The sequence below is a fragment of the Rhineura floridana genome, chromosome 14 (genome assembly GCF_030035675.1).
Source record: "Rhineura floridana isolate rRhiFlo1 chromosome 14, rRhiFlo1.hap2, whole genome shotgun sequence".
Classification (NCBI taxonomy): domain Eukaryota; kingdom Metazoa; phylum Chordata; class Lepidosauria; order Squamata; family Rhineuridae; genus Rhineura; species Rhineura floridana.
The window spans coordinates 21,343,117-21,357,195 of record NC_084493.1 but is presented as its reverse complement, the minus strand read 5'-3'; the positions used below and the strand labels follow the sequence as shown (position 1 = coordinate 21,357,195).

At 44.5% G+C, this 14,079-nt stretch overlaps 1 protein-coding gene and 1 pseudogene across 4 annotated transcripts in view; one reads left to right on the top strand and one right to left on the bottom strand.

Moving 5' to 3' along the window:
- Nucleotides 1-14,079, bottom strand: part of PARP6 (poly(ADP-ribose) polymerase family member 6) — a 64,572-nt gene that overhangs the window by 12,045 nt on the left and 38,448 nt on the right. For 2 of the 4 annotated variants that reach the window (XM_061594907.1, XM_061594904.1), the window contains exons 11-17: nucleotides 10,969-11,064; nucleotides 8,796-8,888; nucleotides 7,610-7,735; nucleotides 6,860-6,925; nucleotides 5,847-5,914; nucleotides 4,229-4,277; nucleotides 3,466-3,578 (exon numbers count right to left, since the gene is read on the bottom strand). In XM_061594907.1, coding sequence (XP_061450891.1) covers nucleotides 3,466-3,578; nucleotides 4,229-4,277; nucleotides 5,847-5,914; nucleotides 6,860-6,925; nucleotides 7,610-7,735; nucleotides 8,796-8,888; nucleotides 10,969-11,064 — 611 coding nt within the window. Of the gene's footprint in view, nucleotides 1-1,331; nucleotides 2,030-3,465; nucleotides 3,579-4,228; nucleotides 4,278-5,846; nucleotides 5,915-6,859; nucleotides 6,926-7,609; nucleotides 7,736-8,795; nucleotides 8,889-10,968; nucleotides 11,065-14,079 lie in introns of those variants that run through there. The other 2 variants (XM_061594906.1, XM_061594905.1) reach the window with 2 other exon arrangements.
- Nucleotides 3,067-3,185, top strand: LOC133370142 (5S ribosomal RNA; annotated as a pseudogene).

The window sequence follows — 14,079 nt, the reverse complement described above, 5'->3', positions numbered from 1 at the left end:
AAGCATGCTGCCTCTGACTAGGGTGGCACAGCACAGCCATCATGGCTAGTAGCCATTGATAGCCCTGTCCTCCATGAATTTGTCTAATCTTCTTTTAAAGCCATCCAAGCTGGTGGCCATTACTGCATCTTGTGGGAGCAAATTCCATAGTTTGACTATGCACTGAGTAAAGAAGTACTTCCTTTTGTCTGTCCTGAATCTTCCAACATTCAGCTTCTTTGAATGTCCACAAGTTCTAGTATTATGAGAGAGGGAGAAGAACTTTTCTCTATCCACTTTCTCAATGCCATGCATAATTTTATACACTTCTATCATGTCTCCTCTGACCCGCCTTTTCTCTAAACTAAAAAGCCCCAAATGCCGCAACCTTTCCTCGTAAGGGAGTCGCTCCATCCCCTTGATCATTCTGATTGCCCTCTTCTGAACCTTTTCCAACTCTATAATATCCTTTTTGAGCTGAGGCGACCAGAATGTAATCATAAATATAAAATAAATAAATAAACAAATGGCCACCTCATTCAAAGGACGGCTGTGTTTTGGTCTGCATATTGTTTTGGCAAGTGTAAATTAGGTATGTTCACCTTTAAATGAAAACAAATTTCTCCCTCAGCCCTAGTGTGGAAAGACTGTGAGCTCCATTCAGTTCTGATGTTCAAATGAACCCCAAATTTCTGGCCTCATAATTCTTTTAATTATATGTCTTTTGCATCAAGTTCTGGTTGGTGGATCAACCTGTTCCTTTCAAAAACAAACTAGATCGCCCAAGCCTAAAGTCTGCCCAGCCCTGATCTAAATGATTGACTAATTACCAGCCCTAATAATTATAGATTGGATAGACTGTGCAATGGCAAATGGTCTAGTGGTGTGCATGTGTTTTTAAACTGATGCATTTATTCAGATTGTCCCAATTGATTCAGGCAGGCCTTGGGACCATGCTTTAGACTCAGGCACGCCCTTGACTGAGCTGGGCTTCCGTTCTGCTTTGGTAGCAAACTATGATTTGCAGTCATCATCGTTTGCTGGATTTGGATGTCACAGCAAAGGATGGTTTGGTGGAGGGGTCAGAGGAGATGACAAAAGGAAAGGGAGGAAGGATCATGCAAGCCCGAAGCTCAACCCTGGTAACAAAACTACGCTTTGATTGTGACATAAAAACCTAGGAAGCTGTCTTATGTTGAGTCAAACCACTGGTCCATCTAGCTCAGTATTGTCTACACTGACTGGCAGTGGCTCTCTAGGATTTCAGACAGGGATCTCTCCCAGTACTACCTGGAGATGCTGGGGATTGAACCTGGGATCTTCTGCATGCAAGGCAGATGCTCTCCCACTGAGGTATGACCCTTCCCTGTTGAACGAGGTCACTGTTATCATCAAGCAACAGTCTTGCTATCCCTCATGCTTTAGTTATCTCTCTCCACACAACTGACGCACATATGTACAATGCTTCAGGAGTAAGATTCCTACTCCCTCCCTTTCTCTTCCATCTCTTCTCCCCCTTCTTCCTCCACTGTCATTTTATTTTTGTTCTTGTTCATTACACAAGAGCTGTATAAAGAGATTCCTCCTGAGCAGAACACATCTCTTCCCAAGTTCTCTTCCCACAATCTTCAAGTTTACCCAGATACTGATTGATCTTAGGGCTAGGCGAAAAGAGCCTCCCAAAATTCTCCATGCTCTCTTGTAGGCAGCAAAATGGGGGGGGGGGTATTTTGCCAAATATTCAGGGATGTGTGAAATTTTCCAACAGTCTTTCTCAGAAAATTCTCTTTGGATAATTTCAGCTCACTTAATGCTGAATGAAACTCCATTGTTAGTGCATACTGGTGGACGAAGGAAGCAAAGGGTTCAGAGAGGAGGGCTGGGAAGGAGGAGGGGCCAAGCTCATGGCTTCCTTCGACAATATTAAAATGATATCAAACGATATTAAAACTGGATCCACAGCTGCACCCAAATTTCACAGATGGAGAAATTGGGGAGGCCATTTTTGCCGCATGTTCTCCAGGGGAAGGACTGAAATTCTGCGACAGTCCTAGAGGAGAAAAAAGAAAAATCAGGAATATCTCAGAAAATAATTTAGAGATATTTTGGCTCAAAGATATTTGTGAATATGTACGGTCTTGTCAAATTTCAATTAATTTCTTGTCTGACATTTAACTGTCTGGGTAATTAATCATTCCTCATTGCACACATTTCTTCCTCCTGGAATGGGTATTTCACTTTCTCTACCAAAATGCTGGTTCTGCGCAATTGCATACACATCCCCAGCAAGTCTGATGTCAAAAAGCAACAGAATAAATTCACAAGGGATTGTACCCAATGCAGCACTGAGTTAAAGTTATTTAATGATGCATTTGTTCTGCTGACAAAATGTTTTGTGCCAGCAGAACATTGTTGTGCAATAGAATGCATGAGCACAGCCTTTCCCAACCCTCGTGTCCCTAGATGTTGCTGGACTACCAATTCCCATCATTCCTGACTGTTGGCCATGCTGGCTGGTATGACTGAAGTTGTAGTCCAACAGCATCTGGGGACCCAAAGATTGGGAAAGGCTGCTAAGCAGATTGTTGGTAACATTGTTGCACAATAGGATGCGCAACAAGCTTCCACTAACACAACAGTTGCAGCACATTAAAACTCACCCATCTGCTAGTGCAAGTCCTCGTACTAGTGGACAGGGAACACAGTCCAAGGTGTCTTATTGAACACGTTTTGTGTATGGATCTTTATGCACTCATGCACAAGAGGATGGTATCAGCAGGTTAGGGGAAACCCAAAGGTTTACAGAAGTACAAACATTCTTTAGGGGGAAAAACTAAGGAGAGAAATCCCAACTGTGCATGCTCAGTGGGCACAAAATGCTGAGTTCCTGGAGAGAGAAAACAGAAATCTGGGGATGTGGGGATGGGGGGAGGGGAAGAATGGAGCATCCTGGGAAAGGGCATGGCTGGCTGGTCATAAACGCTCCATGCTGCAACATTTTGTTGCAGATCCCACTTGTAAATTATATTACTACTACTACTACTACTACTACTACTACTACTACCACCACCACTACCACCACTACTACTCTATGGCCATACTACCCTCAACACGCCCGATCCCATCTGATCTCGGAAGCTAAGCAGGGTCAGGCCTGGTTAGCACTTGGATGAGAGACCGCCTGGGAATTCCGGGTGCCATAGGCTTAGAGGAAGGCAATGATAAACCACCTCTGAATACCTCTTACCATGAAAACTCTATGAATATATCCAAAAGATTCATAGGGTCGCCATAAGTCGTAATCGACTTGAAGGCATATAACAACACTACTACTATTACTACTACTCCAACAATGATGTGAGGAGAAGCAGGACTAAGGCCAGGAAATACCATTTTAAATGAAGGGCAAGCTTTTAGCCTAAGGGAATTTCTAAAAAAACAAACAAACACACACACGCTCAGACACAGTGGGTCGTCCAAACTTACTGGAAGGCGAAAGTGCTGCCGTACAGCTTCTTGGCCGTTCGGAAGCGGGCCTCCTTGGCAGGAGGGCTGCTCAGCAGGAGGAACTGGTGTGAGGTGTGCATAAATTTCAGCTGCTACCAAGGGAAACAGACCCACATGAAAGGGAAAGAGGGAGGCAAGAGAGGAAACAAAAAGCAGAGAGAGAGAGAGACAGAGAGAGAGAGAGAGAGAGGGCCATCATGCAAGGAAGTTGCTTCCTTCCTCTCCAGATCCAGCTGTCTGCCTTTCCTTCTATTTTAAAAACACCTCATAATTTAGAAAGCTGCTTCCAGGCCCTGAGAACCTGCTCATTAAAACAGGGCACCGCAAATACCTATATCTTACTTGGTTCTATGATATATTATTTTATGCTATTTGATTCTATTTTATGTATTTAGATGATATGTACTATGCTGTTTCTGAATGCTTTCTGTGCTGGTCACTGACCATAATAAAGATTCGATTTGATTCCTCCATGAATGTGGCTAATCCCCATAAGAAGCTCATTTTTACCAAGTCAGATCATTGGTCCGTCTAGCTCAGTACTGTCAACACTGACTGGCAGTGGACACCTAGGATTTCAGGCAGGAATCACTCCCAGCCCTACTGGAGGTCTGGAGATGCTACATATTAAATATGGGAACTTCACCATGCAAAGCATGTGCTCTGCCACTGAGATGTGGTCCCCTCAACTTCATGACCCACCTTGTTAGTGGGATGGCTGAACGGAGGAGTGATCACTTACCCTGCTGAGAGGTAGCTTGACAATGTGAGACCTGTTGCTGGAGATTATCCTAGGGAGGACAGAGAGCCTGTTAGAATGCTGGAGAACCCATGCCCACTCCACCATTGGTCGATCTGAAACCCAGACAAGAAGACACCAGCTTATGCCATTGGTATAGCATCTTACCATAGGGTGGTATTCAGTGCTAGTCCTACCCAGAATACACCCATTGAAGTTAATAGACATGACTAATTTAGGGTCATTAATTTCAATAGGTCTGCTCTGAGTAGCACTTAGTTGAATACAACCCATTTGCTCTAGCAGGGCAAGACTATTTGTCCATCCACGTCTGGTGAAGTGCATGCTGTCATGGCAACTGTGTTGAAAGACTTCCCAAGTGGGCAGCAATGCAACATTATGTCATGTTGGGTAACCATTTTGGACCAGTCAGTCTTGGTCTCACAACATCAGAGTGGAGATTGGGGCAACCACTGCACAATCTGGTGCATCCATCTAATCCTCAAAACTCTGAAGTCAAGGCAAGATTTTGTAGCATATACTTCCAAGTAGGGATGTGCTAGAATTCCACCCAATTCAGATTTGGTACTGAATTTTCCATTAATTTGCTTATTCTCTATCATTACTGATCAGATTTTTATGTAGCAATCTTCTGTGCATATTTTCAAAAACGGATTTAAAAAAAATCAGCCTCTAAAATATCAATACTAAGAACAATAATTTTATCAATATTTCCTTTTATTGATTGATATTTCCTTTAAAATTACTGATATTTCCTTTAAAATTATTGATATTAATATCAATAATTTTTGCAAGGAAAAAAACAGATTGGTAAAAGCAGCGGCTAGCAAACAAAGAATGAACTCGAATCGATACCGGCCAGCACCGGCCGACAGAACCCGCCCCTACTTCCGAGTAAGCTTGCTTAGGCTCTCACAGCCTTTGAGGACAATGATCTATTCACCCCTCACTGTCCCCACGTGCACTTCTATACCTTTTGAAACAATACAAATTGTATTTAATTGCTCAGACATTTTTTGTAACTGAAATCCTGCAGATGTTCTATTTAAATGTGGACAAAGTTTTTTTACTTTTTTAAAAAAAATGTAAATATAAGCATTTTTTAAAAAGGGGGAGGACTTAAATCATGATTTTGTGGGACATACTTCAAAGTGTGCTTACTTGGGATCTCACAGCCACTGGAGACAACGACCTATCAGAAACATAGGAAGCTGCCTTATGCCTAAGTCAGATCTTTTGTCCATCAAGCTCAGTACTGTCTACACAGACTGGCAATGGCTCTCCATGGTTTCAGGTAGGCAGCCCTCCCAGCCCTTCCTGGAGAAGCTAAGGATTGAATCTGGGACATTTTGCACGCATAACAGATGCTCAAGCACTGAGCTATGGCCCTCCCCCTACCACTGTCACTCACTCACTATCCCCACACGCACTTCTTGCGACCAAGTGGTGTTCTCCTTCATCACTGGCACCTTCCAATCTCTGCACAACAACGTCTCTTCCTTCCTTCCTTCCTTCCTTCCTTCCTTCCTTCCTTCCTTCCTTCCTTCCTTCCTTCCTTCCTTCCTTCCTTCCTTCCTTCCTTCCTTCCTTCCTTCCTTACCATTGTAGGAGAGGATGAGCCAGAGGGTCCAACTTGTCCATTTGTTTCTTGATCTCCAGGTAGGAACCCTGGTGACAAAGAGCAGCAGGAACAATTACAGCAGCGTTATAATCACAACAAGCACAACAGTACTCCCACCTCAGCCAGATCTAGGAACACACACCAACAACAATTAATTAAAAGGGCCTGACAGGAAGGGCAATGAGGCTTACTTTGGATTCCTGGAACAGATAATTTGAGTATTATATCATCTCTGTTCTGGTCTTTGCTAACTCCCTCTTTCTCTTGTGAATTTACTTCACCCGAAAAACACACAAAATTTTCATAGGCAAATATTTTTCAGGACCCAGAGTTTTCTCCTGAAAGACTTCCCCAAACCTGACCTTTTCACAGTAGTTCGTTTCTGTCCACTGCCCTTCTTGTTAGCATTTTGTTGGCACCATTTTATTGTTGCTTCTTCTTGTTTTCTACAGGATCCAGCCAACCAAGGCTCATAGCCAGTGTGAGGACATCATGATATCACATAATCAGAGTTGGCTATGTAACCAATTCTGAATACCAGTTGCTGGAAACTACAGGAGGGGAGAGTGCTCTTGCACTCAGGTCCTGCTTGTGGGCTTCCCACAGGCATCTGGTTGGCCACTGTGAGAACAGGATGCTGGACTAGCAGGGTCAATGGCCTAATCCAGCAGGCTCTTCTTGTGTTAACCATATCAGAAAGCCAAACCAGAGTGAAGAGAAAGGTTTCTTGCTCTCACTCTGAACCAGCAAACAGTTTCACTCTATTTCATAACCTTCCACCACCTTCCCACAAATACTGAGGGGCGCAGATTCAAATGCTTTAGTTTAGAAGATTTCTCTGCATTCCTAGGATAAACATCAATATGTAATATCATGGATCAGATGCTGATGCCATGCATCCCTTCTTAGAGACACCCCAGACACAAAGCTGGGGGATCGGCCAAACAAGGAGAGGAATGGGCAAGATTTGCAATTAATGTGTTGGTACATACTTGGGTCATTTCCCGGATTGACATGACGCTGTCCAGGGCTTTCTGCAGCCTCTCATAGTTCTTCTTCTGTGTGTCAATAAAAACGGAGAGAAAATTGATCAGACACACAGATAGGCCAGCCCTATTTCAATACCACGAAACCACATGGTCTGAGTGCCAGGAGGGTCTAAGCCAGCCTTTCTCAACTAGTGGGCTACCAGATGTTGTTGGACCACAATTCCCATCTTTCCTGACCATTGGCAATGCTGGCTGAGGCTGATGGGAGTTGTGGTCCAACAACATCTGGTGGCCCACTTGTTGGGAAAGGCTGGTCTAAGCAATTGGAAAAGCATGCTACAGAGTTAATTATCCTCTGTCAGGCCTCTCGTATCAATTGCTGGGAATCACAAGTGAGAAGAATACTCTGGTATTGTTTGCAGACTGTACTGCAGGCATTTGGTTGGCCACTGTGAAAATGGTAGGATGGAAGACAGGGAGCCTAAACAGTAGTGTAGCCAGAGGCAATGACAGGCAGAGCCAAGTAATTCCAATTTGTCCCCATCCTCTTCCCTTCTACAAGGGCAACTTGGAGACCACAGAGGAGGACACCAACAGGCAACGTCACCCCTGGACTTGTTGTTAGGAAAGAAAGCTGGTGAAGACTGGCTGGGGGCAATTTGAGCTGCTCCATCAAAGTCTGGACTAAATCTCAGAGCGGATTCCACTGCCCCGCAGACATGGATCCACCAGTCACCACTGGCTTACACTAACCTTGGGATTGAAGGCAAGGGTCTTAGGGTCACTGGGATCCACAACAGAGGGGTAAGGCTCAAAGATGATGCTCTTGCGTGGGGACTCCAAGGCAGCTCGGCACATAGCCACCAGCAGATCCACTACCTGAAAGAGAGAAAGAAGCAACTGAAGAGGGGGATGTGACCATCCCAATATCTCATCTCATCTAACCCCCCATCTCCATTCTGGCTGCCCAGATGGACAAAACCAGGCATTAGTTAATTTCCATGAAAATAAACGAGACAGTCCTACAGCCCAATAGGACTGAGAGGCTTCAGTGTGGGAATGGAAGGTTTTTAAGGCCACATTTCCAGCTAGCTGTTCCAATTTAGTTTCCCCCTCCCTTCTGAGCCAGTGGTTAGGCTTCTCTCTTCATTGCACACCTATTCATAGGGATGGGAGAGAAATTTGATGCACTTTGCATGTAAAGGCAAATCTATCTAATACACCCTTTCCGAACCATATGCGGACTGAAACACAGCCATCCTTTAAAATTCACACACCTCCAAATTTTGTAATGCACTTCTCCAGCCAAGTAATATGTTCAAAATGCAAAATCAGTGAAAACAACATGCAAAAATGCATTACCTTAAGGGAAATTGCTTTGCAGAAAGGTACATATTAGGCAAAATTGCATCCAATCATATGTATATTAGGAGAAATTTACTGATGAATTTTTATGAGGACTTTTTTTTTTAAGCAAGCTGAAGGAGAAATGTAGAGAACCCAACTTAACACTGGAAAAAAATGAAAGAAACTGAAATTGCCGCATTCTCCCATTCCCCCATCCTTATGATGCCTCTCTCCAAACAAACACACAGCTCATGCATCTGTGAGACTTCGCCTTCCATTCCTTGGTATATTGCGGCTGTCCCCAACCTGGGACTCTCCAGATGTTTCAGATGACAGTTGCCATTTGCCTTGCTGGCTGGGGCTGATGGGAGTTGGAGTCTGAAACATCTGGAGGGCACCACTTTGGGAAAGGCTGGTGTCAACCACACATACTCCTAGCAAGTGGTGCAGTCACACTTCGTTTATATGGATAAAAGAGTGGTACTAGGAGTTCTCCAGATCAATAGAAGCCCAGCTCTCAAGAATCAGCTCTGAAGACAAGCCCTCAAGTACTGTTTGGTTCCCTGGGTTCGATGCATCCCAACACTTGTACCTCTGCTCCTGTAGCCACCTCTTCTGCAGCGCCGGACATCACACCCAGAGTGTAGAAAGAGAAGACACACAGCTCCCGTGTGCACACAGCTGGCTGGAGGAAGATGGGAGAAAACAAAGCCGCACAGCTAGTGAGAGAGGAGCCCAAGGTACTCTGCATGCCAGGCAATTCACAGTGGATGGACCAGGGAGACCGTAACAGCAGCAGGGTACCTGCTCTGCCTGCAGAAGACCCCTGGTCCAATGACATAGGAACATAGGAAGCTGCCTTATGCCATGTCAGACCATTGCTCCATCTACTGTAGCTCGGTATTGTTTGCTCTGACTGGCAGCCACTCTCCAGGTTTTCAGGCAGGAGCTATCCCCAGGAATTGAACCTGGGACCTTCTGCACGCAAGGGCGGTGTTCTACCACTGGGCTACAGCTCTCAATGCATGGGTGGAAGCTGCAGGCAACAAGATTCCCAAATGGGGCATTCCTACTTGGCAGCTGTCAGGGTTCAGCCCTGCTCAGACTCTGACCTTGAGGTCTCTCTCAATGAACAGGACCCTCCCCCACACCCCCAAGAACATCTCCAAACTGCCAGTGACCTGAAGAACAATCCTACCCCAGGACTGGATGTTCCCACACCATTCCTAGCCAGCTCCAGACCACCACCACTACCCTCATTCTCCCCGGGGGGCCACAGGAACAGAGTAGAGAGTCAGGCAGGCAGGAGCTGCAGAGCCACATCAAAATGCCTGACTAGCTGCATGTGAGGTTACTCAGGAGAAGGGGGAAGTGCATGGAATCCCTTGCCCAGATCAGGGCCTGACTGAGAGCTAGGAAGGGGTTGGAGCCTCTGGTTCCTATAAAAGCTCCCAGCCTGAGCTGCTTCTTTGCTGAAGCAACAGCTCTCTTCTAAGCTCTAGCCTTCCTGACAGTGGGGGCACTATGTCAGTGGGGTAGTGGAATCCACTCTGGGTTTACTCCAAATTTTCAAGGAGCTGTCCAAGGTGTGAATAAAGACCCAGAATGGATTCCACTGCCCCACTGACAGAGCCACCAGCCGCCACTGCTGCCTGACCTGAGGAAACAGACAGTAACTTCTTTGAAACTTCTCGAAAATTGCTGTACCCCCCCATCCCATTCCCCAGTCTCATGGTGGGATCTGTCCAAAGCATTTTGCCGCCTGAGATGAAGGAGAAGATGGTGGCCCTCCCCATACCACGTACAGAATCCAACTGGTAATAGGACAGTGTACCCCCCCATGTCTGATGGCAACAGACTAGTTTAGGGGGTGCAGGGCTGGCTAGATAAATGGCAAGGGTGGGAGGGCTGCTGCTAATATCCTGTTCCCCAGCATCTGCCACCTGAGGTGGCTGCCTCTCTCTACTGAATGGCAGGGATTCCCCTGCCTCAGACTCCATTAATATGGTCTCCAGAGACTCTGCTCTTTTATAAATAATGCAAATCAACCCCCATTGCTCCAGTTTCTACCCAGCTCACCCACCAAGAAACCCAGTGGAAGGATGTCAGTTGTTTGCAGCTCTTGGGTCACATCCCTACCATACATTGAAAGCACTCTTGTACCACTTTAACAGTCATGGCTTTCCCCAAAGAATCCTGGGAACTGTAGATTGCTAAGGGTGCTGGGAATTGTGGCTCTGTGAAGGGTCTCCTAGCAACTCTCAGGACCCTTAACAAACTACAATTCCCACAAGTCTTTGGAGGAAAACCATAACTGTTTAAAGTGGTATAAGGGTGCTTTACATGTATAGCATGGATGTGACCTTGTGCTCAGCAAACAGAGCAATCTGTGAAAGGAATCCTTCCCATAATGGCATCTTCCCCAGCTTTCATTTGTATTTTCTTGTGATGAATAATAATAATAATAAGTGGCATATATGTCTTGTTAAATAAATAAAAGTCATTTTTAAAACTAAATTTTTATCTCCGTTTTGGTCATTTTGTTATGTTGACTTGTTTTTAAAGTCTTGATTTTATTGGGCTTTCCTTAGAAATATTTTATATTTATGTAAACTGCTTTAGAGGTTTTTAGCATTATTATTATTAAGTGGTATATAAATCTTGTTTATATATATATATACATATATATATATATATATATATATATACATATATATATATATATATATTCATTTACCCCAGCAGAGAAAGAGAGGGAGCAGTACCTTCAGCATTGATCCATTCTGGAAGACATGTTGTTCATCACACACGACACAGTACTCGTTCAGTGTGGGGATCCTCTGCTCAGCATACTTCATAATCTGAGTGAGAGGAGCGAGACCACTTCTAGATCAGGTAAGGTAGCCACTTATGCATGGTCAAAAGGAAACACATGCACCCACTCAGGACAAAAGAAAACCCCAATTTGCACAAAACCTGCATAGGCTTATTTTTATGGTTAATTTCCAAAGAATTACAGTAAAACCTCTGCAAAGTGGGGAAGACTGTGACCAGGTGATTAGTATGGCTGCTTTCATAAGAACATAAGAACATAAGAAGAGCCTGCTGGATCAGGCCAGTGGCCCATCTAGTCCAGCATCCTGTTCTCACAGTGGCCAACCAGGTGCCTGGGGGAAGCCCGCAAGCAGGACCTGAGTGCAAGAACACTCTCCCTCCTGAGGCTTCCGGCAACTGGTTTTCAGAAGCATGCTGCCTCTGACTAGGGTGGCACAGCACAGCCATCATGGCTAGTAGCCATTGATAGCCCTGTCCTCCATGAATTTGTCTAATCTTCTTTTAAAGCCATCCAAGCTGGTGGCCATTACTGCATCTTGTGGGAGCAAATTCCATAGTTTGACTATGCACTGAGTAAAGAAGTACTTCCTTTTGTCTGTCCTGAATCTTCCAACATTCAGCTTCTTTGAATGTCCACGAGTTCTAGTATTATGAGAGAGGGAGAAGAACTTTTCTCTATCCACTTTCTCAATGCCATGCATAATTTTATACACTTCTATCATGTCTCCTCTGACCCGCCTTTTCTCTAAACTAAAAAGCCCCAAATGCTGCAACCTTTCCTCGTAAGGCAGTCGCTCCATCCCCTTGATCATTCTGGTTGCCCTCTTCTGAACCTTTTCCAACTCTAGAATATCCTTTTTGAGATGAGGCGACCAGAACTGTACACAGTATTCCAAATGCGGCCGCACCATAGATTTATACAACGGCATTATGATATTGGCTGTTTTATTTTCAATACCTTTCCTAATTATCGCTAGCATGGAATTTGCCTTTTTCACAGCTGCCGCACACTGGGTTGACATTTTCATCGTGCTGTCCACTACAACCCCGAGGTCTCTCTCCTGGTCGGTCACCGCCAGTTCAGACCCCATGAGCGTATATGTGAAATTAAGATTTTTTGCTCCAATATGCATAATTTTACACTTGTTTATATTGAATTGCATTTGCCATTTTTCCGCCCATTCACTCAGTTTGGAGAGGTCTTTTTGGAGCTCTTCGCAATCCCTTTTTGTTTTAACAACCCTGAACAATTTAGTGTTGTCAGCAAACTTGGCCACTTCACTGCTCACTCCTAATTCTAGGTCATTAATGAACAAGTTGAAAAGTACAGGTCCCAATACTGATCCTTGAGGGACTCCACTTTCTACAGCCCTCCATTGGGAGAACTGTCCGTTTATTCCTACTCTCTGCTTTCTGCTTCTTAACCAATTCCTTATCCACAAGAGGACCTCTCCTCTTATTCCATGACTGCTAAGCTTCCTCAGAAGTCTTTGGTGAGGTACCTTGTCAAACGCTTTTTGAAAGTCTTAGTACACTATGTCCACTGGATCACCTCTATCTATATGCTTGTTGACACTCTCAAAGAATTCTAATAGGTTACTGAGACAGGACTTTCCCTTGCAGAAGCCATGCTGGCTCTGCTTCAGCAAGGCTTGTTCTTCTATGTGCTTAGTTAATCTAGCTTTAATTATACTTTCTACCAGTTTTCCAGGGACAGAAGTTAAGCTAACTGGCCTGTAATTTCCGGGATCCCCTCTGGATCCCTTTTTGAAGATTGGCGTTACATTTGCCACTTTCCAGTCCTCAGGCACGGAGGAGGACCCAAGGGACAAGTTACATATTTTAGTTAGCAGATCAGCAATTTCACCTTTGAGTTCTTTGAGAACTCTCGGGTGGATGCCATCCGGGCCCGGTGATTTGTCAGTTTTTATATTGTCCATTAAGCTTAGAACTTCCTCTCTCGTTACCACTATTTGTCTCAGTTCCTCAGAATCCCTTCCTGCAAATGTTAGTTCAGGTTCAGGGATCTGCCCTATATCTTCCACTGTGAAGACAGATGCAAAGAATTCATTTAGCTTCTCTGCAATCTCCTTATCGTTCTTTAGTACACCTTTGACTCCCTTATCATCCAAGGGTCCAATTGTCTCCCTAGATGGTCTCCTGCTTTGAATGTATTTATAGAATTTTTTGTTGTTGGTTTTTATGTTCTTAGCAATGTGCTCCTCAAAATCTTTTTTAGCATCCCTTATTGTCTTCTTGCATTTCTTTTGCCAGAGTTTATGTTCTTTTTTATATTCTTCATTTGGACAAGACTTCCATTTTCTGAAGGAAGACTTTTTGCCTCTAAGAGCTTCCTTGACTTTGCTCGTTAACCATGCTGGCATCTTCTTGGCCCTGGCGGTACCTTTTCTGATCTGCGGTATGCACTCCAGTTGAGCTTCTAATATAGTGTTTTTAAACAACTTCCAAGCATTTTCGAGGGATGTGACCCTCTGGACTTTGTTTTTCAGCTTTCTTTTTACCAATCCCCTCATTTTTGTGAAGTTTCCTCTTTTGAAGTCAAATGTGACCGTGTTGGATTTTCTTGGCAATTGGCCAGTTACATGTATGTTTAATTTAATAGCACTGTGGTCACTGCTCCCAATCGGTTCAACAACACTTACATCTCGCACCAGGTCCCAGTCCCCACTGAGGATTAAGTCCAGGGTTGCCGTCCCTCTGGTCGGTTCCATGACCAACTGATCTAGGGAATAGTCATTTAGAATATCTAGAAACTTTGCTTCTTTGTCATGACTGGAACACATATGCAGCCAGTCTATGTCCGGGTAGTTGAAGTCACCCATTACTACCACATTTCCTAGTTTGGATGCTTCCTCAATTTCATATCTCATCTCAAGGTCTCCCTGAGCATTTTGATCAGGGGGACGATAGATCGTTCCCAGTATTAAGTCCCTCCTGGGGCACGGTATCACCACCCACAACGATTCTGTGGAGGAGTCTGCCTCTTTTGGGGTTTCGAGCTTGCTGGATTCAATGCCTTC